This window comes from Emydura macquarii, unplaced genomic scaffold (genome assembly GCF_026122565.2).
Source record: "Emydura macquarii macquarii isolate MOO-44397 ecotype Brisbane River unplaced genomic scaffold, CSIRO-AGI_Emac_v2 contig_1477, whole genome shotgun sequence".
Taxonomy (NCBI): domain Eukaryota; kingdom Metazoa; phylum Chordata; order Testudines; family Chelidae; genus Emydura; species Emydura macquarii.
In genome coordinates, this window is record NW_027131614.1 from 20,752,654 (window position 1) to 20,778,919 (window position 26,266).

General features: G+C 36.9%; 1 protein-coding gene across 2 annotated transcripts in view; it reads left to right on the top strand.

Moving 5' to 3' along the window:
- ATP6V1H (ATPase H+ transporting V1 subunit H) overlaps positions 1 to 26,266 on the top strand; it is a 72,756-nt gene that overhangs the window by 17,828 nt on the left and 28,662 nt on the right. For both annotated transcript variants that reach the window (XM_067553781.1, XM_067553782.1), the window contains exons 5-11: positions 3,950 to 4,063; positions 6,969 to 7,073; positions 8,784 to 8,837; positions 14,189 to 14,286; positions 15,941 to 16,133; positions 20,477 to 20,655; positions 21,937 to 22,062. In XM_067553781.1, the coding sequence (XP_067409882.1) occupies positions 3,950 to 4,063; positions 6,969 to 7,073; positions 8,784 to 8,837; positions 14,189 to 14,286; positions 15,941 to 16,133; positions 20,477 to 20,655; positions 21,937 to 22,062 (869 nt within the window). The remainder of the gene's footprint in view (positions 1 to 3,949; positions 4,064 to 6,968; positions 7,074 to 8,783; positions 8,838 to 14,188; positions 14,287 to 15,940; positions 16,134 to 20,476; positions 20,656 to 21,936; positions 22,063 to 26,266) is intronic.

Sequence of the window (26,266 nt, forward strand, 5' to 3'; positions counted from 1 at the left end):
ACATGCTTTTTGATTTTAAAAAAAACAAAAAACAAAAAACCAAATTTTCTATTGGAAAACTTTGAAAATAATTTTTTCTTGTTTTTTGTCAAAATTTTCTGGGGTGGGAGGGAAACCAATTTTCTAATTGGTTCTAATATTGAGCCCACATGCTGATGTTAAGAAATAAAGTGTTAAAATATCTTGGCTATGGGTTTGGTTTTAGGTCAAATACCCAAATATGACAATTTATGAAAAAAGCAATGAGGTATCAAACATGTTTAGTCCTGTTTTTCTCATATTTTTAATATTTTTGAAGCTTGTAAATTCCTGTTTTTATTTTTAATCCCCAAATGTTTGATCACAAGTCTTTTATGGATATCAAACTGAGGCTTCTATCGCCAGCTCAAGTGTACTGCTTTAGCTTACTAAAGTTTCTACCCTTTCCTGGAGCGTGAGGATTAAGGTCTTTTAAGAAATTTGTAACAAATAACACTCCCCTTTTCTTTGACAGCTTGAATGATCTTGTTCTTCTGTCTGGCTTCTGACAAGTTCTTGACTCAATATAGGTACTTTTTTTTTAAGCCAGAAAGGACCAATATGATGATCTAGACTTGGATAATGCAATAGAGAGTGTGCTTATAAAATTTGCAGATGACATTGTGCTAGGAAGGGTTGCAAGGACAGGACAAGATTAAAAGACAGAAGGATCTTGACAGATTAGAGAATCTGAATTCAACATGATGAAATTCAGTATATATAAATGCAAAGTACTGCACTTAAGAAGGAAAAAGATCCAATGTAAAATCACAAAATGGTGACTAACTGGTTAGGCAGTAGTACTTCTGAAAAGGATCTGAGGGTTAGAGCGGATCACAAATTGAATGAGTAAGCCTTATGGTGCAGTTATGAAAAAGGCTAATGTAATTCTGGAGTCTATTAACAGGAACATCTTATTTAAGACACAGGTGGTAATTGTCCTGCTCTGCCCAGCACCAGTGAAGCCTCAATTGAGATACTGCATCCAGTTCTGGGCGTCACTCTTTAGGAAAGATGTGGACAAATTGGAGAGAGTCCAGAAGGGAGCAACAAAAAAAGAATAGGTCAGGTTTTCTAAACCTTCTAGAGGAAAGTTTGAAAGAAATAGGCCTCTTTAGTGTTGAGACAAGCTGAGGGGTGACCTGGTAAGTCATCGGATATGTTAAGGGCTGTTATAAAGACAAAGGTGATCAGTTGTTCTCCATGTCTTCAGAAGGTAAGACGAAATGTAATGGGCTTAAACTGAAGCAAGGGAGATTTAGGTTAGATATTAGGAAAAACATTGTAACTAGAAAGGTAGTTAAACTCTGGGAAAGTTGTGGGATCCCCATCATTGATGGGTTTTAAGAGCAGATTGGACCAACTGTCAGGGATAGTCTAGGTATAATTGGCCATGCCTTAGCAGGCCTGCTGATGGAGTGGGGAGGTGGTAAGGGGGAAAATTGCCCAGGGGCCCAGCAATTTAAAAAGGCCCAGGCAGATGAGAGGATAGATACGTATCCTCCTCTCCTCCACACCCCTTTCTCCCCCAAGGCTCCTGCTGTCAGCCCCTCCCGTATCTTTGCTTATTTATTATGCACCGTGCAGGTTCCCGGATAGTTGAGGAGGTGGTATCTGCTACTCAGCTTCCCAGTAATCTTCCTGAGCGGTCCAAGGGACCTGGGAAGCTGAGTAGCAGATACTGCCACCTCAGGTGCCTGGGAACCTGCATGGCACATAATAAATAAGCAAAAACTTCTAGCGGAAGCGCACTTGGACCTCAGCCATCCCTTTCTGGGGGAAGGAGGAGGGGGCATTGACTTGCTCTGAGGCCTGGAGTTGCTCTCAGTGGGCCTGTGCCCTAGCACAGGGGCTGGACTTGATCACCCCCTTAAAGTCCCTTCCAGCCCTACATTTCTATGATTCTAATTCTGGTCTTCTCTTAGCCTAGTTATTGAAATTATACCTTGCATCTGTTTACAGTGAAAGGAAGGAAACAATTTTTCAAATGACTGCTGTGCCATAACTCTGCCCTCATTTGGAGAGAGTCATAGCTGTCTCTCTTTATTTTTTTTAAGCCCAAGTTCTGTCTGTTAACATCTATTGGTCTAGAGTGCAGGAATACTTGGAGGACCAGAGATTTGTGGAGAGAGTGCCACGCTACCAGAAGATCAGAGCAAGCTTCTTAACTCTGGTATAGTAGCAGGGAGTATGATAGCCTTGTTCTATAACTTACAGTATTCATTTCATAGGTGCTAACAGTGATTTTCTTTCCTGGGGGCTTGTGATTTTAAAAGTAGAAGGGTTTTCCACTGCACTTCTGATATTTTAGCATTCATATACCTCATCTTGTCTCTTCAGCTCATCAGTGGTACTCCAATTTTATTCCTTTGGTTCCTTGACCTTATGATGTTCTTTGGGTGCTTTTTTCTCTTGTTCTTCTGCTGCCTTCACCCTGAAGGAGCATTGTTGCTTCCTCATTGGTGCTCTATTGTAGAGAGCTGGGAACAATTGGCTATTACTATTTTACATCCCTGCTGTCAATAACTGGTGTTAAATACAGTCTTTGAAATCTAGTTCTTGAAGTAGAACATACTATTGACGCCAAGGGAAGAAATGCTAATCACCTGATTCGGCTTGATGTGCTGCCTGTATCAATCTGAAGACTTGAAAAGATATTCAAAAAGAATTGCTTAACATAGCTCTTTGGAGCAGGTATAGGGGAAGGGAGAAGGAGAATAAGAGGCAAACATTAGTGAGTACTGCAGGCTCATGTTAGCTATATAGTTAAAGATGGCATCACAGGATTCATACAGTGGTGTTGAAATCTTTGCAACTGTCGAGGATATTTCTGTGGATGCTAACTCTCACTTGAGTGGAGAAAAACAAAATACAAAACTTCTCATGATCTCTTTAAAGTAGGGAGCTCCTTTCATAGAGCGCTATCTTCAGAAGCAGTAAAATTCAGTGTTTTTGCAATGGAGTATTTCATGTTCCTCTAGCTAAACATTGGTAGGAAGTGAAAGTAGAAATTGCATAACATTATATATGATGATGTATTTATAATGCACACAATGTAGCCCAATCTGAATGATTTGATTTAAGAAAGTTAGATGAAAATGTTAAGATTAATTAGGGGTTTTTTGATGTATGGTTCTCAAACTTTAGTTCTGTATTAATCAAGCTGGTGTCCATCTGTATAACTTACAAACTATTATAAAGAATACTTTTAAAGAGAAGTAGCATTCAGTTTTCTCTTTGGGTTAATATATCCGTAATATGCTCCCTAAACTGCAGTTTGAAACTAACATTAAAAACAAAACAGAAAAAACCCAAACTGTGGCTACTGTTGTTAATTCCTTTAATGGGAGCCTGTATTTGGAGATAAGCACCACCTTATATTCTTCAGGATAGACTTTCAGGGCCAAGTAGAACTTTCCTGTGCAGACACTTGAAAGTGCAAAACAGTGTTCAAACTTGTACATACAAATTGTGTGTGTATAATCCTGTCATTTGTGTGTGCAAAAAATTATTTGGAAAGAAGTTAATGCACAGATTTCATTAAGATCAAATGGAGGCAGAGTTGAGGCCCTCTGAAAATGAAGCCCTTGAGAGTAGCTTTGTAATTTTTTCATTCTGAATGTCTGAGCCAGAAGGAAACATGCTTTTCCTTTAAGCAGACACTGTGTAAACTGAAGTATAATTGGGGGTGGGACAGAGGAGTCTGCCTCTTAGGGGCTGATAGTAAACCAGCATGGAATAGCAGTTCAAGTCTGGGTTTCAACACTTTGGTTATCCAACAATGGTATATGGTAGTAATTAAAATGAGAGGGATTGACACAGGAAATGTATCTCTCATAATGTACCTCATGAGAACATAAGACAATGTAATGAAATCCCCATAAAATTGTGACTCCAGTACCTACGAGCTTCTCCTTTCCTCCCTTTGCAGGAAAAGCATCAGCGTGTTAGTATTTTCTTTGACTATGCAAAACGTGGTAAGAACACTGCATGGTCCTACTTCCTACCGATGTTGAACCGCCAAGATCTCTTCACTGTGCACATGGTAAGCTTTAAATGCATCAATCTCCAAAGATGGTGAGATGAAAATAGAAACCTAATTTCTTTTTGGAGTTTACAGATTCATAAAATTTAAATAATTCCTTTTGTGGTAAAAGGCTTTTCTTTTACAATCCAGGTAAGCCAGTTTTATCTCACAACATATTTTGCATGACTATTTGTTATAAAATAAAAGCTTCTGGATTTCAGTTTATTCTGAGTTCTGTGTCTGGCTCGAATGGCTTGTGCTTTCTTCCTGGGAATCAAAATAGCCTTATGTGGAATTATGGTCCTTTTTTTTTTTTCTGAATGATCATGTCTGTCTCATTGATCAGAAAATATCTGTGGTAAAAACAGTTAACTTTAAAGTTCTCTGTTTAGTTACTAGAAAACAGAATTGATTTTTATGCCAAATGTCCGCCAACCAATGATCCTTAGGTTGTGCCAGCTACTGGGGTTAGTTGAGTTTCTTTGCGTGAGAAGGGGGGGAACCCTTACATTTGTTGTCCTCATCCTCCCTTTCATGACAGTTGTTTAATGCTTGCTTGTACCTTGTTTCAGCAATGTGTTTTCAGCCACTGTTGCATTGGTGTAAACCCCTAGGGTAGAGAGGCCACGCTAGAATTTGCATGAGTGCAGTTTTACTGTAGTTTCAATTGAGGTTAAATTACATCAGAGCAACTATCATCTTACAGTGTTAACGATAAGGGTCTACACTGGTAATGATACAGCTACATTAAAGCTGCACTGATGGTCAAAAACCTAATGTAAGTGAGCTCTGAGTGTTGTCGTCTTGAGCCTTCAGATAATCTGGAACAAGTTCTGAGAGGTGTAAACTGCCCAGTCATCTCAAGAGAGTGTTAACTGTCAATATGTTTCACTGCTAATATGATCCAGCTAATGTGATGATCCAAAAAAGCAAACTTTATTTAAAAATTGAAAATGACAATTTATGTTAATACTAAGTCTTAAAATAATCTCTCAATATAAATTAAACAAAAATAATATTCAAGCAGTATGTTTGCTGCTGAATTTTTAAAGAAAGTCAGACCACTGAACTGGTGGAAGTCCCTATCTGAGCACCTGGAACCAGAGTTTGCTGATGTGCTAAATCAGCTTTTAACAGCAGTGAGAATACTTTCTTTTCAGTTTATTCAACTAGTTCATTTCAATGACTAGTTCATTCAAAGTTAAGAAACTGATAGAGTTGAAAAAGCTGGAAAGCTGGTGTTCCTCTTCCAATCTGTGAATAAAAATGAGGTCTGAGGGGATGAGATCTATTAGTTCTTAAAATCCCAAAGGGGACATGGTGATCAGAAACAATCAGTTCAATTCACTAACTGCAGATCATACTTCCTTTGTTCTAATCAAACAGTTTTAAAAGCAAAATATGTTTTGATAACTTCTTCTATAACCCCTTTTTCTTACATTTTCAGCACATTTAAGGTAGTTTTTGATTAACTAATAAACAATTTTAAAGTGCTGTTTTGTGTGTTTAATTTCAATTTCCATCTGAATTTAGCTTGGTACAAATCACGAATAAAACTTCATCCTCATCTAGCAAATAAGAAATGCATCATTCAATGTTTTCTAATTAAAAAAAGATGAAAAATCTAAAAATATGAATATATGCATGCTAAACTATATAATTGCTTAAATGCATATAGATGTAGTGCATGCTCTTGCTTAGCAAAAGTACCAAGTTCAGTGTGAAGGCTATACTTAATTGCAAATAACCATGTTTTTTAATGGTTATCAATCAAATGAAAATTAATCTTTCTTGAGGAAAATAACAGCAGTAAAAATTCAAAACAAGATTAAAATTATTTAAATATAAAGTTTCTGGCTTGCTGATTTTATCATAACTGACTGATTTTCTTCAATCACTGATTTCAGTAGTGGCCCTAAATGTGATCTTTAACCATTTGGCAAAACTTCCAGCTTTGTGCCTCAACAACCCCTGTAATTATGTGTTTTAGTACAAAATTCTGTAGCATATATTTTCGAACCTTAAGAACAGTTTAACATTGAAATTTATATCAAGCCAGAGAATAATGCAGTGATTCTATTATTCCTTTCATGTATAATTTTTAAAAGTTGAGATTATTATAGCTTCAGATAATTCTGTCATAGGTTCTCTTGTCTGCTATATTGGAGTGCTGCAGAATATGACTGTTTTCTTCAAAGAATTCCTTTAATGCATATAACATTTTCTTGGGAAGACTGTAGGCATAGAAAACTAATCCCATTTGCATGTTTCTCACATATCATAGGCGTCGTGAAGATCTGTTTAAGAAAACCTGTTTTCTGTGTTGTATAATTTCTTCCTTAGAAAATTCCATCTCCTTTCTCTTGTGGTTTTCCAGTCTTTTTTGCCTTCAAATCATATGCCTTTTGAAAACTATATTTATTGCTTTGGCATGGTGCATATATTTATTTAAAAATTCTTTGTGCATGGATATTTGTGAGTGTTAAATAATAAAAATGAAGCAAATTGATGATGAATTTTATATGCCCAGTTAGGACCAGATTCTGCAACTGGCTTTGTGTTGATAGATACTTATCTCTGTAGGGGAGCCAGTTGCTTGACCGAGCTCTAGACTGCAACGATGTTGTGGTAGATTTTCTTTTCGTTTATAATTTCTGAGCCGGGTACACTGCTTTATATATAGTATGCTTCTGTAGTTTACTGAAATACACCGACTAATGCAGGGCGGAATCAACAGAAAAAGCTGAAGGACAAATAAATCTATAAGGCTTTGCTTTGAAAAATGAGTAAAGAAGCAGTATTTGTGTAAGTAGCGACTTTTTCACTGAAATTGGTTTCCAAAGCATACAGCAGTATTTTTTTTCTCTCAACTCAATCTTTGATCACTTGCAACTGAAGTTCTATTTACCAAATTCTTTTTCAGGCAGCAAGAATTATTGCCAAATTGGCTGCTTGGGGAAAAGAACTGATGGAAGGCAGTGATCTGAATTATTACTTCAACTGGATAAAAACTCAACTTAGTTCACAGGTAAAATACCTAAACTTAAAAATAGAATGCACTCTTAAAAGGCTTAAACCTCCCTGCAAGGTATAGAAATATAAATGTGAACTGTATAAACAAAGAATGCATATTTTTGTTAAAAGAAAATAAGCTTTAGACTTCAGTAATTACCAGTGTAGAAAGCAAGCTTAAGAATTTGAGATTTAAAGTAAGATTTTATAACCTAACATATACAGTATATTAAATTCCAGCTACAGTAAGAGAGGGAGGTTTTTTGGGGGAGAGGGGAAGGGAACAAGCACGTTCTCATTCAGTGTATCTATTTATATCATTGATTGATTGAAAAGTGCCATTTCCAGAGTCTGCACAGCTATGGGAGAACGAACTGCATTCCATTCTGCTTTTTATGTTCAATAACGAAGTTGCTGACTCCTGGTGTATGATTGAGAGAACATAATCCTTTTAATTCAGATCCCATGTTTTTTGTTTTGGAGGGCTTGCACTTGGGGAAAAAAGATTGTCTTGACCTCTATGCTGAGCAGTTTTGAAAGTCATCTACAGCAAATGAATATAGAACTCCTCTTCTTGTTGCTTTCTAAAGTGTAACTACATTCATAGATTCCAAGGCCGGAAGGGATCATTGTGAACATCTGATCTCCTGTACAACACAAGGCATGGAATGTCCCAAAAATCATTTCTAGAACATATCTTTTAGAAAAATATCCCATTTTGATTTAAAAATTGCCAGTGATAGAGTGAAATTGAATTCTAATAAATTGGGAGACTCAGTTCAGTAGGCTTTATGACAGAACTTTACTAAGAAACTATTTTTGGAAACTAAGGACCTTTAGAAGAAGAATACTATGTAGTTTCTATAAAAACAAGAATCTTAACAGCGTGACTTTATCTATAAAAACTCAGAGCTGTGCCTTGATATTTGCAAATTGGTTGAAATGTTTTTAGATTGCAGTTTGGAGTTTGAAATATAAAGAGGACTGTTTTATAAATATATCTTTTTAAAATTTGAAACCTACTTTGTGATGTCTGGAAGTGATCCTGACTCTCTTATAGGCAGGGGAAATAATTTATGAATTATATCAAAATAATACTTTGGTGCCATTGACCAATATATAGCTTCACATTGGACTCTTTTGGACTGCTTAGTTTTGCTTTTGCTTCCTGATATTTGGAGCAGTTTTAATATCATCTGTTGATATATCCAAGGCAGGTTTATAGTCTCTCTGCTTATTACCATTCTGAGACTAACACTGATAGGTGTTATGTACAAGAATTCGCATTGAAGTGCATTTTCTCCTTTATCTCATAACACTGTCCTGGGCTACTGAGATATTACTGTTGTTCTTACCACCTTCATGTAAACAGGGATAATCCAAAACATTGGATTGTGAGAGACTTCTTCACTGTTTGACAGTTATTGTAGTCTTGATTTATGGGGGTGGAATTAGTGTGTTTTTTCTTCCTCATTAGGAATTGACTTAGCCAGATATAGTATTGGCATACTTGAAAGGACTTTCTAAGAGATCTGTTCAGCTGTAGAATAGTCTCTGAATGAAAGTAGTGGAGTGGAGTGTCACTTGGGACACTCAACTGGCCTGGACAAAATAGTAGCAATTGTACTGTAGGGCTGAGGGGCAATCCTGACTTTCACAGACTTACTTCAATTGCAGAATATTTGATTTAAGAAGAAAAAGCTAACAATTTTTGTTTTTGCGCTAGAAACTTCGTGGTACCATGGGTGCTATTGAAACAGGAACGGTCTCAACAAGTGATGTAAGTATCTCTTTGCAACTTGTTAATGTAGTAACTGCCTAAAACATGAAATGGTCTCAATTATTCACCAAACTTTTAAAATGGATACTGTCAGGATTAAACAGACCCAGGCTGTAACCAACCCTAAAAGTTATATTTCGGGGTGGAGGGTATGGGGAAGAGGAGGGTCAAGGGAGAATTTATTTTAAAGGTGTTCCTATGTTTACAGCTTAAGTTGATTTCCTCCTTCCCTTGGGGCTTATTTTTATACTGTTTTTCTTCTTGTATGGGTTTACTTTGGGACCTGCCTTGCATGCAGTCAAGGGAACGAACGGGAACATCCACAGTGTGATATTCGGACTCTGTATTGGGTGATATGTGATGGCCAGAAAGGGGCCTGACTCAGACTCTGCCAGGTTCCAATGACTCCTGGGAGTCAAATCTAAGAAGTGTGGGAACTCCACCAGTCTTGTGCTAGGAAGCTAAAAGCAAGAACTCTGTTGGAATACCACGGACTTTTGAGAGCAGAATTACAACCGACTTTCTCCATTATTGATAATCCTACTGGTGACTGCTTCTAAAAATATGTATACACCTGTTAAATATGGGTGTAAAGAGAATTAATTTCTCTAGTTGATGAGAACTAGATTATTAGATCTTCTGATATGAAATCAGAAAGCTTAATTAGTGAAGCAGAAGTGTAGATAAAACAAGTGGTAACATTTGGTTGCAAAACAATCCAGTTTTACTTTGATAATTACATCACAAAAAAGAAACTAAGTACAGTCAGCATTTCAATTCTGAACTTTGACTTTTTCCAGGGGTTATCATCCAGTCTTTTGAAATTGCATTAGGTTGAAACATGTTGTGTCTTTCCAGAATACACAGAATACAGTGAAATAGTTTTAATGTTTTAATGTTTTGTTCATTGTTCTGTGTTCAAAATGTTGTACCTGTTGAATCATAATTGGTGAATTACAAAAATATAGTTCTGCAGAAAACAAATTCAGTTGTGTGGACTTAAGGATATGTGAAATACTTTAAAATCTATATTGTGTTTAGTAAAAAAAAAAAAAAAAAAAAAAAAACCCTACTTGGGTAGTAGATAGGTTAATAATTGTTTAATTTCATATGGATCAGCAGTTAGATGTTCTGACTGCAGACCCTTTGTGATGGCAATTATAGAAAGCAATTTGATTTCAAGCTGTGCTACACAATTTTGCCACTTGATGGCACCAAGAAACAAAAGTATTTTTCTAAAATAGGTGCTGCATAATGTTATCTGATAATGAAATGTGTGAGACATTAGCACTGCTGCTTATCAATTCACATTGAATCAGGATATTACAATTAGTTGCATTGAGCTGACAATGGTAGCTTCATTCCAGTTATGAGAAGGGAAAAGGAAGGGACAATTAAATACTAAAACCTCAAAATTCTCACAAACTGTGACTGGCAGCAAAGGAAATTCAGAGGGTAAGTTGCTTCTGTCTCCCTAATGTATCTATTATAAATACTGCAGCAAATATTACATATAAAATCACTGCCGATAGACCTCTACAATATGCAGCTAGAAAAGCATGCTTTTAAAGTTTAGTGCTTTTTTTAGGCTTTAACAAGCCCTCTTACTTGAGTAAACTGAGTTCTGAGGAGGAGAGCTGAATTCCACACCTTTTCTCCCCGGCCTGGGACACTGGGAAACAGCACTGTGTAGTTGGCTTATAAGGGAACGTTAGAATCTATTTCGTAGGCAGTGCAGTTCAGAAATGCAATGTGGCAAAGGAGCAGGTGAAAGTGAACCTCACAACTTTAATTTTCTGTACGACAGTGGCATAGTGAAGAAATTTCACTCCACTACTCTTGCAAAAGCTGTGGTCGGATAAACAGTTTGACACTTGATTATTTTTTAGGGTCCAAAGAGTATATGTTAAAATTGAAGGCATTGGTGGACCTTTAGGTGATTTAAGCATAAACCTGGAGTTGCTGAGTCTCCTTTAAATGTAAGCTAAACCTCTAAAGCAGTATCTTCACTAAGAAAAAAGATTCAGTTTTTAACCTGCATTCACTAGGATTTTAATTTGGGCTAGTGAAGACCAAGTATGTTGTAATTTTAACCCATGGTAACTGGTCATGGTTACCTGCTAACATGAGTGAAGCCTACAATTTACCTTGTCTTCAGTAAGATTTTGTAGGTTAGATTAAAGTGGGTTAAAAATACCTTTTTTTTTTTTCTAGTGAAGACAAGGCCTAAAAGTGGAGACTGAAACATTTTCAGACACTCCTTTGCAATATTGCTGTTTAAACCTCCGTTATGCAGATGGCCCTTTGTCACAGGGCCTTAGAACAGTGAGTAATCTTACTTCTACATATCCTTCAGTATTTAAACTCAGAGTGAGTTAAGGATGCAGTGACAGCCTTTTACACAGAAAGGAGGAAATTATGGTTCGTCCTAATGCAAAGTACAAGGGCTTTTTATTTTAATTGAAAGCTGTATTGGAAGATAACTTTTATGATCATGTCCTTTAAAGATATGACAATTCCTACTCTCTGTAATAGAGAGAGACTTCTTACACTGCAGGTAAATGACTAAAAAATTATTGAGATTAATACAGTTGATTTGTTTAAAGAGCTAGTGTCTGCTGTACACAAAAAAACCAATGTCCAAATATGTCCTTTCACTTGCAAAATGTATGAAAGCAAATACCTATCTATTGAAATAAATGTCCTTGTGAAGGTCACCTGTTTCGTCTTCAGCCCCTGGTTATATAAAAGTGGAAGTGAGAGAAAACAAATTAATTTGCAGTTCTTGTGGAACAGCATGAGCATTGCTTATTGTCCTTCCCTTTTCATTTCATACAGGGCTTGCCTTGAAACTTTTCTCCTTTTAAATGTTTGAAATTCTTGACCTTCTACAGTGTTGCTGGTCCACCATGATGTTTTATAGGCACTTGATGAAAATACAGGGTTGTAGGGAAAATATATGTATTTAGCTGAAGCATATCTGTTTTCCAATAAATTAGCCAAGATGCTCGAGAATCTGAGAGAAATCAGAGTAAAGTACCTTTCTCATCACATTTTGAGAGCTTTTTTGCTAATATGAGAAGTACAACATGCAGATCAGATCACACTTTTAAACTTCAGTTACCAGTTATATATGTATGTTGCAATCATGGAACTGTTGAAATTGAGAAATGAGAGGGAAAACCTTTTAATCATCTAGCCTGTTGACTGCTCATATAACACTGTTTGTATATGTTTTAATGAACATACAATATCAAATAATAGACTTTCCACTTTTTTTTTAGGAGGTTATTCCACAATATAGCAGATGCACTTCTTGTAAACTCTTCCTGGTATACAGCTAACATGCTCTTTTGTGCTTAACACAGTAAATTTTTTATAAACTATAAAAACCCCCACCTTTTAAAATGTGGGGGTAAGTTTTGGGAAATAATACATAATATTTTTCCAGTAATATTTTTATGCATAAATACTCTAGCTGAGGTGCTTTAGAGAGTAAGGCCATTTACATACTGCTAAACAAGGCAAAGAATCAGAGGAATTGCTCTAAATTTGTATAAGCAAACAAAGGACTTCAGTTTCACACACACACCAGGCATATTCAGATGTTTTATAAAATGGCCCTAGCAGCAGTAGTAAGACATAGTGCTTGCGTAGATTCTTTCATACTCAAAAGCTCTTCTCTTGTCTATTTAGATTGTTGGCTTTTGGGGGCTGGGACTGTCTCTTACCATGTGTGTATATACAGATCCATGTCCTTTTTCGGAACCTGTAGACACGATTACTATTTAACATGCATTTATTTAATCTTTGCAACAGTTGCCACTAGTGGGCAAATACTGTTACCAGCTTCAAAGCCGTGTACAGTTTGACTCTTGCTCTTCTCTAATCCTTCTTTCTGCTCAGGCTGCATGACTGATCACCACCTTTGGTTCTTTTCTCACTGTAATCTCTGCCCTTGGATTTCTGCATTTATATCCAGGGCCATAGCGGGGTTCTGTGACAGAGCTAAGATTACAATTGGAGTTTTTGATTTTCCAGGAAACCTGCCTTGTGTAAGAAATCCTGTTAGGGGCTAAAGCTGTGGCAATATTCAATATTCCACCACCATGGTTTGATTACTGCCTAGAGTTTCTGAACTATAACATAAATACTTACACATTTCCAGTGAAATGAAGGAACTTCTAGTAACACTTGTAAATCACAAAGGTAAGAAGATGAGAATTTCCAAGGCTTCAGCAGGAGCAAGGTGTAATATTCTTCTGGAGACAGTTTTCTGAAATTCTCACTAGAGAGTAAATTTCAGAGTTTTGTCTTGCAATGATCTTGCTGGTGCTTCAGAATCAATGCTGTGTTCAGTGGAAGGTGGTTAGTGATACACCTCTTTCCAGTTCAATGCAAGCTTTGAAGAATAGTTCTGCAACTGAATCTGAAGTTACTCAAATGCTGAATTGTTCTTGTCCAACACCATAGTTTCCTTGATACTCTTTTCCAGGATCTTCCTTTCTGTGTGCTGGAAGACCAACTTTCAGGCTTTCCAATGAATGCTTCTACCTTGTTTGCGTTGATAGAATATTCATTTTCCACCACATAATCAAGTGTCAACCTTTTCTAAATGCCAGCAAAGTAGTATTACCCAAGAGCTATTAATGAAGGAGTTTTGCTGATTGTTCACAAACTGCATTTCTTAATATGAAGAGGCTCATTAGACCTTGACCTCCTGAGAGTCACCTCACTTCAATATGAAAAGCTGGTGGTGAAGGTAACCCATCTCAAATGGCAATTCATAAAATTAGAAATTCATTCAAATACCTTTCAAAGGACTTGTACAGGTTTCCAAGCATTTGTTTAGCAGAAAAATGTGAAGGTGTATGAAACAGTGACTACTTGTCAGTTTTTTTTAGTGGGGCTTGTACACTTCCATAAAGCAAATCTGGTCACATTCACAAGTGCAGGTTTAATACTATTTTGCTAGAGCTTTTTCTAGCACCTAGCTACACCCCAACTCCTCTTGCAGTAGTTTAGACTGTATTATGGTCACACCATTGCAGGACGTATGTTATATATCCATTTGTTAAAAAAGACTTTGGATTTTTGAAGCTTTCTTCCAAGATTCACACTTCTGTGTGAATTTTCTGTAACTCCTTGTAGGTGTTGTGTTGAACAGTTCAGGAAACACTGGTGTATGGAGACAAAATCAGAACCTTTTTAGATATCATAAAAGCTAGTGTCTGAAACAGGAAAAATACTGTAATTCAGTCTCAGGCCTACTGAAATTTTTACAAAATGTCAAGACTATTTAGTGCCTTAATCATCTTAAAATAAGGGTGGTGTTCTTGTTTCCACTTTAGAGTTCCCAGTATGTACAGTGTGTTGCTGGATGCCTGCAACTGATGCTCAGGGTCAATGAATATCGCTTTGCATGGGTAGAAGCAGATGGAGTAAACTGGTGAGTATATTGCTTACTCTGTACAGGAATAGTTAAATTTCAAACGTGCATCATAGGCTGTTCCCGAAGTTACCCTTCTTGCAATTGAACTCTTTAGGCTTAATTTTCAAAAAACTTTCTTACTTGTAGCCATAGTATTTGAGCCCGAAACCCTTATTTATGTCTATGTAGTAACATATGCAAGCAAACAAATGAGCTGAAAAACATGGGTGCTCATTGAGGCCACATAACTGTTTATTTCTTTATAAAGTATTGTTTTATTAATAACTTAAAGGTGATCATAGATGTTTGTCTTAAAGGTTAGAGCACCATACAATGGGGTTGTTATATGTTAGACTGAGATGCTTACTACAGGCTATTGAAAACAGATTAAAAAAATTGAAGGTCCAGTAAAAACTTGCAGTAGTCTTTGATGTAAGTATTGATGAAGAGAGAGAGAGCAGGAAATAACATACTTTCTGAAAGTATAGCTCCATTTTACTATGTAACGTTTTTAGTAGATCCTTTTCTACCTAAACCTTGTCTGTTTCTTTCAAAAAGGAATAAATAGTTGTGAATGAATTCAGAAACATGTCACTGATCTTAATTGGAAAAGGTCTTATGTAAATCTCTGTATTATCAGTTATTTGTTACAAGAACTGGTTGAAACTCGAAATTTTCATTCTGTGGGAAATTGACACTTCAAAATATCTTCTTTGTCCTGAGGTAGAACAAAAAATCAAAAATTTCCAGTGGAATAAAATTCTAAAAAGTTTTGTTTTGGAAATACCAAATCAAAATGACATGTCTTTCAAATAGTATATAGTGATTAAACTATAATAAAATGTAAAAGCCAAAATGAGAGAGTTGAAACCAAGTGCTTTGACTTTATTGAAAGGAAGCACTTTGATAATTTTTGGCAAAATGTTGACAAAAACATAATAGCCCCGCTAAACCTCTTGGTTTTAATCAAATTAGTATAGCTTTACACACAAATGAAAGCTGTTCAGCAGATATTACTTTTGTCATAGTCCCTCCTAATGCCTGGTGAGATGTATTTATGACTTTCGTGACCTGACATGACTCTGATTACAGGCTCTGGTTAGAAAACTCGTATCATAAATGGTATGTTCATTAGTTTGTATTTTACATACATTGTAGCTTAATAAACCATTACGTTCCAAGATGAGAGGGGAAGTTCGAAGAAAGTGGTTTTACTCTGCTTGTGCTCCCTGCCCACTCTCCTCAACTCCATAATCCAATCCCAGAGTTGCTGCAAATTTCTCCTAAAATGACAGTAAAGTATGTTAATTATATTAACATTAACTGCCAATATATGAACAGAATAATCTAGTGACTCTGAAAACAGACAGTACTGCATTAGGTCATATTTAGAAAACATTCTTTGCAACCATAAGGCTTGGAAATGTAACCTCTTAAAAATTAAAGCTTATAATCTGAATAAAGTAATAGACTAGCCACAGAAGTGCTAGTGCTGGGTGTCATGCACTACTGGTTTCAACCAACCTTTTGTTGTGTACATACAACTCATAGCTTTTGCCAGTGTGCTCTATTGCTAATGTTCTTTGAAAGAAAATCTTACATGTCGGATAAACCGTGCATTTTGCCATTACTAAAAATTTGCATTACTACGTATGTTAACTGTGTCTTTCAGTATCATGGGAGTCCTGAGTAACAAATGTGGCTTCCAGCTCCAGTATCAGATGATTTTTTCTGTGTGGCTGTTGGCATTCAGTCCTCAAATGTGTGAATATCTGCGTCGATATAACATCGTTCCAGTTTTGTCTGACATTCTTCAAGAATCTGTCAAAGAAAAAGTAACTAGGATCATCCTTGCAGCATTTCGGGTAAGTGTAGTTGACTGAAATGGTAATGGGTTTACATGGTCTTGTCTCTTACTGAAGAACTGTTTCAATAGACTATTTCCAGGCATGCTAGATTGGATGTGTAGTCCACATTCCCTCTCACTGTTCATTTCAGAGCCAGAGTTAATATATGGATTCTTTGTAGCGTAAAAGGCGTGCAGCTTACTGCACCTTCTTGAACTGGCAGATCCCCAGTATGAGTGTTGGTTGTTCCTCCATATTCTCTTAAATAAATGATGTAAATAGGATTTAAAAAAAAAAAAAAAAGCTGCTGCAGAAATTGATTATATAACACAGGAATTGCACTCTTTAACACTTAGTAAATGGTTAAACTGGCCTTGCAAACATTTCATAAAAATGTAGCAATTCAGACAGAAAATCTACTCACCAACCTTTTATTGTGATTGACAGAAAATGATTTTGTGTACATGTCCTAAACAAAGCTTCCCAAGAAGAAACTTTGCAAGACTTGCGTAAGCATAGATAGTGTAATATGTGTTGGGATAAGATGTCCATGTAAAAGCACTGAGTAGTTGATTTGAGAGGCAATATTCAATAAAATCTGAAAGTGGTTGATCCTATTTAAGATGTTTTATAATACCAAAGCGTTGTGGCCTCCTGAATCTTTTAAGCGTGTATGTATGCAGACATACCCTTGTTTGTGTGTGCCATCCCTTCTTGCGCGCACATTTCAAATGTGGTCATGTGCCTAGTATTGGGAATTAAAACGGTCAGTTGAGGGAGGATGGTAGGGGGATAGGAAACTTCCTGTTTATGGAAAGAACTACAGTTGTACATGGGTTACTGGACTCCAATCTAATTACCGTGTTTGGAAACTTGAAATCTGACAAGGGTGTAATCTTCATTACAAGTTTTAGTCTTCCTAATGTTTCTAAGTTTATTTTTCATATAATTTATCAAAATTATAAGAACTTAAAACTTATGCACTTGTAGAATATGGAACTTAAATTGCAGGTTGTGCACTTCAACAGTGAGACATTTATTGCACTTTTGTATTTGTTAAGAGGCAACCTTCTGGTCTTCATGACCATCCAAGCAAACCCTTCTACCAACCCACTTATTTTCGCCATACCACAGTGGTGTGTGAATATATGGTCTCTAGGTTGCACACCCAATTTGAAACTTGTTGGCTTTGAACTCCAGAATACACTAGGGCTCTGGACAGAGAAACTCGAAATATGGGAATCTCTTTCCTGTCATAGTCTGCTCCAAGGTGGCTAGGTATTGTGTGTGTGTGTGTGTGTGTGTGTGTGTGTGTGTGTGTGTTGCAGAGAGGGTTCCTATTGGATTCCCTCTAGTCTAGTCTCTATTTCTCTCTAATACTGGATGGGAAAAGGATGTGTATGCTAGCTGTCTAGTAATATACCTTAGCTTGGTCTACACTACAGAGTTAGGTGGATGTAAGGCACGTTATGTTGACCTAATTATGTCAGTGGGTACACTAGAATGCTGCTTCCGCTGCACTAAGTGGCCTGGTACAGTGATGTAATAATTCTACCTGCAGTGCTTTGGCCTGTGTAGTTAGGGCGAGGCAGTGTCTGTGTAAAAATACTGCGTTACTTACTTCAGCTGTTGGCTGTCATTCTTGTCAGTTTCAAGGCTGCCATTGTCTCTGCTCTCCTGCTAGGGCTCACATCTGGAGCTGTAAAACTGGCAAGAATGTCAATGTCATGGCTGGTAAGCTCCCTGCTGTGAAATTGAGCCCCATGCTGAGCTCGCAGCTGGAGCCCCTACCCTGGGGTGACAGCCTGAGCTGTGAGCCTGACAGGGGTCTGTTTCACAGCAGAGAGCCTACCAGTCATGAAATAGATATTCTTGTCAGTTTCACGGCTCCAGCTGGGGCTGTTGTCTTGAGGCAGATGGGAGGCTCCAGCTGTCAATGCCCCACATGTGGCTGTCAGTGCCCCACAATGCCCCACTTCGGTCAGTGCTGGTAAGGACGCACACCACCGACAGAAGGAGAGTAGTGAGGACACCAACAGCCGATTGGATTACTGCAGGGGCCCTGGGTCAACCTAAATTAAATTGACCTAATTTTGAAGAGTAGACAACCTTTGTCTTCAGGATTGTCCAGTAACATACTTTATCTCCAGGAAGTGCATGTTTGCAGTTTTTCTGAATCTTCCATAAAAAGCTCTAGTATATTAAACACAAAAAAAAGTACATTAAGATTCCTGTGGTAATGTTGGTTGGCCACTAAGCTCATGAAAACATCTGGGTCACCAGTTCAGTAGTGAGCTGCCTTTGTTTTGGTAACTCACTAGATTTTTGCTACTATCTAGCTGAGAATGGAGAGAGCACTACATGTGAATGTCCAGGAAAGAACATCCTCCGATGTTTTCCTCCCTTTTTGGTGGGATTTACCCCCACCTCCTTAGAAGAGTGTATTGGCTGGGGAAAGGCACTCCAGAGGCACTGACCCAACTAGTTTCTGTATCTTTGAATGGTTTATATGCCAGAAAAGGACAAATCCATGCCATTGACCATCTGCAGAAATAAATTGTTAGCTACTATAATCCTTTCTCAGGCTCAAGCAAGAAGGTACAAAATTTTACTTTTTTAAACATGTTGCTTAAATCTAATCTTCTCTTTTTTAATAATTGAAATATACAGTCATCCAATAATCATATCTCAAAATAATGCTGTCTTCTCAGCAGATAGAGACAATGTATTCTTGCAAACCTGGACCCTGCTGACAATATAATACAAGAGCATAAATCAAATACAAACTCTTGTCCATAATTCATTGCATCAGCAGCAGATTTGGTGTTTCTGATTGCAAAATGGAGCTTAAAGTATCACATATATCCTAAAGCATGGGGTTTATAGAAGTTGCGGAAGAATGTATCAGAAATTGGTCACTTGTGCCTAGACATTCCTCCAATATTATATTCCTGTAGGAATATAAAGGATGATGGGTTTTGAAATTCAAGGATGTGGGAGTAGCTTGTCACCCATTTCAGCCAATTTGGTTGTGCTTGGCTGTTGAAGGCAGTAATAAAACTTGAGAGTAATTTAAAAAAAAAAAAAAAACTACTATGGTTTTATTTAAAGAAAATAATACTCAGTGGTAATGTTTTACCATATTACTTGTCTAAGTAGTATGAAGAAACCTAAATATAAACCTCACATGCTTATCTTTACGCAAAGTTTTGACAAACATAGTAGTAGTAATGCCATTAAATTACCAGACCAACTTCTGTTGGTGAGAGACCCAAGCTTTTGAGATTACCTAGAGCTCTTCGGGTCAGTGTAAGCTCTGTGTAAGCCTGAAAGCTTGTCTCACCAGCAGAAGTTGGTCTAACAAAAGATATTACCTCTTCTACTTTGTCTCTAATATCCTGGGACCTACATAGCTACAACAATACTGCATACATTAAATAAATGGTCCCATTACATTAGTTTTCTCTCTCCAGGTGATTACCTTTCTTGCTCTTGAAAGATATTATGACCTATTCAAATGAAAATGGCTTTTTTTTATCACTGAGGCTTTTTTGTATCGATAATGTGCATTATCAGAGTACAGGTGGCTGGCTCTGATTAAATTGAATGAAAGGTAATGAACTGATATTGGGAGTCCATGAAATCACTGACTGCCATGCTGTGTGCTTATACCAGTACTCTTCTTACTAACAGAGATGAGCTTGAACTAAAATCCTGGATCTGAACGTGCCCAAACGTTGAGGAAGCTGACCTCTAGATTCAGATGTGAACTCTGCATTGCAAGACCCGTCTTTAGTTTTCTAAAATATTATTCTTTATATAGAAAGCTAAATTAATAAATGTATAGATAGGACTGGTGGTTCATTGTCGAGATCCTGGGTTGTAGGGAATGTGTGGTGTCCCTCGCTCTTACTACTACTTTGGTCACAGATGGCTGATGTCCAAAGCCAGAAAACCACTTGGGATGGGGCATGAGCAAAGCAGTCACTGAACCAGGTCCTCCTTATATTAAATGAGTGTCACATCGGGTTTCCTGTCCCTACTTTTTTTGAGGGGGGGAAAAAACTAATATAAATGGTCACTTTCATGTAGACAGGCATGTAATTGTACTAGCCTAGCTGAAAATTAGGGCCAAAATATGTTGGAATCCTTTTCAGCTCATAATATTGCCCTCTCAACCAAGCAATTTTATAAATGATTAACATAATTGATGAAACTACAGACCTTCTTGCATAGTTCAAATTAATCTTAGAGGATTTTTGCAGAAAGAAAAAAATTTAATAAATACTAGTATTTTTTAAACTGTAATAAATTTTAAAAATTCAATGTAAATAATCTTCCTTCCTCCCTTTTTCCCCCAGAATCTTTTAGAAAAATCTGCTGAAAGAGAAACTCGGCAGGAGTATGCTCTCGCTATGATCCAATGCAAAATTCTAAAGCAACTAGAGAACTTGGATCAGCAGAAATATGATGATGAAGACATAAGTGAGGATATCAAATTTCTACTAGAAAAACTTGGCGAGAGTGTCCAGGATCTTAGGTATATTTCATAGTATGAATTTGTGTCACTTGAAATACTGGCAAACTTAATTATTTTTATTACGTTTTAAAACAGAAAATAGTAGGTACACTAATGGTGTTCTGGTATACCATATCTTCCCAACAGAATATGGAAGATTGAGTTTCTAACTGGGTGTCTGGCATATATCTGACTAGAAAAATCTATTATGCTGATGCCCATGTGCTCCTTAACTGACACTTAAATAGGCAGGGATTTCAGCAGGAGCTGAATCTGCTTGCACTGGAGCTGAATTCAATACCTACAAAATATGAAATTTAGTGTAGACCCATAGAATTTAGTGTAGACCCATATTTAGTGTAGATCCATAGCCAAATGAATACGAGTAACACTCGTGAGTCAGTTATCCCGACTAACGCCTGATGTATAATTCAGACTACTACTTGTATCTCTAAGTTGGGTCCGTGATCCCTGGTCAGAGGAATTTCTTTAGATTTCAATAATGGCTAACAAATGCATAAAGTAATGTAACTCTCTCTAAAAGTGTACTGTTAACAGATTTTCTTCTAGAATCCCACATTTGGGAGAGCAATTCACTGATGAATAAAATAAGATTGCTAGATATTTTATAAAACATTTTATAGAAGAAAGAAATAGCTATCTGAGATCAGTAAATTCAAGATGTTCTATGTAAAGGTACGTATAGATATGGGGAGAGTGCCATTTTTTAACCCTGTAACTAAGAACTTGTCAGCACTTAAAACAATGCTACAGTGGCACAGCTGTACCACTGCAGCACTTCAATATAGACACTACCTATGCTGATGGGAGGGATTCTTCCATCAGCATAGGTAATCCATCTCCCTGAGAGGCAATAGCTAGGTCAATGGAGGACTTCTTCTGTTGACCTAGTACTGTCTACATGGGGACTTCGTTCAGTTTAACTATGCCATTCAGGTGTGGATTTTTTCGCACCCCGAGCAACATAGTTATGCCAACTTAATTTTCTAGTGTAGACCAGGCCTCAGTCTTAAATTGCTGAAATGGGCCAAGTGAGAGGACTTAAAGATATTCCTCCCCTCCTTTCAACCTGTGCTCACTTTTATGTTGCTTAAGATGTTCCTCCAATGTTTTTAAACAACTTATATAAATAATAATTTTGATACAGTTTTGCAAAGAACTGACTTTCAAGTTTATCGTAACAAATCTTACTCTGTCTCTCAAGGAATAGAACTTCTGGTGTACTGTTGAAGGCCCATTCATGGAAAACTAGTATTTCACCTTGTGTTTTTTGCACTCTAGCTCATTTGATGAGTACAGTTCTGAGCTCAAGTCAGGAAGATTGGAATGGAGTCCTGTACACAAATCTGAGAAGTTCTGGCGAGAGAATGCTGTGAGATTAAATGAAAAGAATTATGAGCTACTGAAGTAAGTTCTCTAGTTTTTTGTGAACTTCTGATTATCTTTTCACACAGTTCATTAAAGTGCACTTTCAGTGTTCAAATTGAACTAAGTGTACTATGGTATTTATTTCAATGTGAGCAATACGTACTATAATTTAATTTTGTAGAAACGTTACCTAGGGAGAAGAAAAGGTCAGAACATATTACTGTTTAAAGTGTATGGTTTTTGATAGTGGGAATCATCTATTCAGAAGTTGAATTGCTTATTTTTCTTAACTGAGCTGCAGGCTTTAGTTGATAGTTTAAAAGCCATCATGCAAGTGAGTTAAACTGGGTTTTTTACACTATTTCAGTTACATAAACTTAAAGGAATACCAGCTAATACAGTCCAAAAGTCTGACTTCACCATACTTTAGTTATAATTTTGTGAGACATTCCATCACTATTCTAAGTACCTTTATTGGTGTTGTGGTTGAGGATATTGTTACAGACATGGGATTGTTCCATGTGACCCCTGGCTCAATATGTTACATGCTCTCAGTCTAGATTTTAATGTACGATTGAATAGTACAACTAGTGGTCCTTGGTGCAGGTCCTTGTCATGGACAGACATTTTGAGGTTGAAGGCCACTTTTTCTATTGGACCTACCCATTTTATTGGCTGGCTTTCAGACGCCAATGAGGAAAGTTGGGTTTTAAGTGGCTGTGGATGTTGTTAGTTGCTTAGTAAGTCATTTTGATTGTGTGTCCTTTACCATTGATAGAGTGGTATCTCAGTGCCCCTTCTCTTAATTTGTTCCTCCATATCAGTGTTGTATAAAACTGGGCTACAACATTTAAAGCAGGGAGATGGCTGGAGTGCATGATGTGAGCCTGACCAAGTTGAGAGATCTAACACTGGCTGTGTAAGAGGTAGTTTCTTTGCCATCAACACAGTATCTACAAAATCCCAATCAGTAGAACTGTTCCCTGTGGTAGGCAGGTTGGTGTCTGGACTGTCTTGACTCTCAGAAACCAGTGTTTCATGCCATGATGAATTTTCACTCTGCTTTTGAGTAAGATTGCTCAGAATCAGGCTAGTTAGTCAATATCTGAGGAAGCAGAATAGTAATTAGGAGTCATCTGCTTGAGTTGAAGAAAGTTTCTCACTCCCAGCTTGATGTCACTACAGATTTTATAAACTTATTCTCCAGTCCATTATCCAAGTCATTATCGAAAACATTGAATAGCACCAGACCCAAGACAAACCTCTGCAGTTTGACAGTGAACCATTAATAACTACTCCTTGAATATGTTTTTTTCAACCAGCTATGCACCCACCTTATAATAATTTCATGTAGACATCATTTCCTTGGTTTGCTTATGAGAATGTCATTTGGGGACACTGTGAAAAGCTTTACTAAAATCAAGGTGTATGCTTCCCACCCATCCACTAGTTTATCAGTATTCCTGGCAAAGAAGGATATTAGGTTGGTTTGGCATGATTTGCTCTTGACATCCAATTTGGCTGTTACTTATCACATGAGTTTACAGCCCTTAAATTATATGTGCTGGGGCATGAGACAGGGAATTTTCAGTGTGGGTCCTTGGTTCTGGAATTTATGCCAGATTTGACAGAGCCCAAGTCTGCTGATATTCAATGGGTACTGCAAAGTCTTTCTGTTTCCCCAAACTCTTTTTTTCTGGAAGGGTGGATAGATCGAAGGTGAAGGGTTGGGGATTAAAACAGTTGACATGGGGTCAGTCCGAAATTTTCTATATGTACCTTTTGAATGATAGAATAGTACTTGTGTCTACAGCAGAGTATAATTTCATTAAAACAAAAAATAGGGTTTCACCATAGTGAAAAGTGGACTTTTTGTCTGTAAATGAATTTGAAAATATTTGGAATATACATGTGGAAAGTCTGCAACACCAAGCTGTTTTTGCTGCTATTAGTTTATTTTTATGCTACTTTCTGATCGTTGTAGAAGATTATATACAAGCTTCTAGGCTTCTTCTCTTGCTATAGTATATGGAATTGAGATAATCTCTACCACAACCACCTCGTTGGTAACATGAATATCTTCCGTGCAGAGTGAGATGCTCATTCAAATACTTGCTATCTTCCTAATTTGTATTTTGGAACCTGGGGATGGGAGAAGACGAGATTTAAATTCCTACCCCTAATTCTCATCCAGCAATGATGATTGTGCCTATAATAGGATGATTTATAATCTTGCACATTAAGCAGATAAGCAAATGGGGAGGGGAAACTTACAACTTGTTCAGAAAGAGTTTCCATGTTATACTTTTCATGCCAGTCAGTAATCTTCTTGTCTTTTTTGGTAATTTTAGCAGAAATTTCAGAATACTGTGACCTACTACACAGGTGCTTTGTTCCTGTCCCAGTGCAAAAACATTGAACACATTAGCTCCTTCATTTAACAAAATGAATAAATTTTAAGTGGACCATCATTCTTGCTTCCTTCATCTTTATTTGAAACTTATATATTCTATCCGAACATTGTTCATATTTACAGCAGTCTATTTTAAACTTTTATTAGTGAATGTCGTGACTGCATGTTTTAAAGGTCTAAACATTGTGGTGTGTTTAATACCTGTTTTGTGTTCTTGCATATTAAATTGCACAAGCCTGTTTTATCCAGATTCCTTTGCCTTCCTCTTTAGTAGCTGCCAGCCTTTCCAGATTTTCATTGACAAATGCTCTTGTTGCGTATTCTTCCCCCTACATTGATTTATAACTGGAAGAAGACTGGGCAGATTACTTAATCCTACAATATGTTAGTTCATCATTCTGTATTTAATCTCCTGTTTCAAATTCAAGTCTGATTTCAGTGAGAAGTACAAGCAAGAAATTTGTTAAACTAATGAAGCCATTTAACTTGCCATTTCTTTCAGACTTTTAGGATAGTTGTCTAGGTGTGGAAGCCTCATAGTGCAGTTGTTCCAAGCAGCTCTTTTAAACTTAACTTAGTATTATCTTAATTACTAATGTTCTCTCCTGGGAGTGCATATGTTTCTCACTTTCACACTGAGCACTGACTAATCTAATTTTCCAGCAATCAGTGCCTCATTTGTCCCCAAGTTTCCCTGCCTTATTCTAAAAAACAACCTATGGTCTCTGACCTCTCCATATCATAGTGTTTGTCAAATTATATTTTTATTATTGTTTAGTAAACAAAGTTACAATGGCAGATGTTTTCTTATTGATTTGCCTTCAAATGCTTATGTGTATTTTGCATACAGAATTGAAGTTTGAATAACTTTCTTCTTTATGAAACTTACATTGTATCCTTTTGTCACACTAAGGAAATAAGTAACAAACATCCTGATAGAGTCTCATGTGGTATCTCATTCATAATTTTGGTTTTTGAAGAGACCAGAAGAATTACTTGCTGAAGTACAGCAGATAACTTTGGGAAGGGATGCATATTTCTTTGCTATTAATGGTGTCTTTGAAACTAGAAAATCAGATTTAGAAAGTTTAAAAATGCTATAACTCTACATCTTCAATAACATGTCTTATTCTCCACTCTTGGAATGCACTTTAATTCTTTGCAATAATGGGTAATGATTGTCATCTTGTTCTGTTTAAAATTCTACCTGTTTGTTACTGGAGTATCCTACAGTAAACAAAGAAACTATTGTGGGGGGATAGTGCATGAAAGGTTGGTTGACAACAGTTTAGTGCAACCACACACGAACAGTTCTGATGGAACCATTTTGGCATGTTACAGACAGCAAGCTTTGATGTATTCTGTGACTCCTGAATCATCTGACCTATAACACCAAGAAATATTTTCTTAGGACTGGAGCTATGAGTAGCTTGCAGACAGAAGGTACTTTATCATGGAATGGAGTTAGCAGCAGAACTTACAGACCTGCAACTTCTATGGTTTCTTCTCCACTCTGAGTTTTATAAAGCATGGCTGGTACAGCTGGACTTGAGTTCAAGTTCTCACTGCAGGTGCTGCAGTCTAGTGGTGCAAGCAACATTTTGTATAAAATAGTTGAGGTAGCTGTTGTGTGCAGATGCTTCATGCTTAAGGCACTGGTTGCAATGTCCTTTTGCCTGGAGTAGATAGGGTCTTTGCTATTTAATTTCAATTTGTCGCTTGGGAGGTGTATTTTTATTTTGTTTTTTGTTATAATCCTAGTTTTATTCTACAGGGGATTCATGATGTATTTATGATCTCTGAAATTGAGTTAATTCAAATTAGCACTTT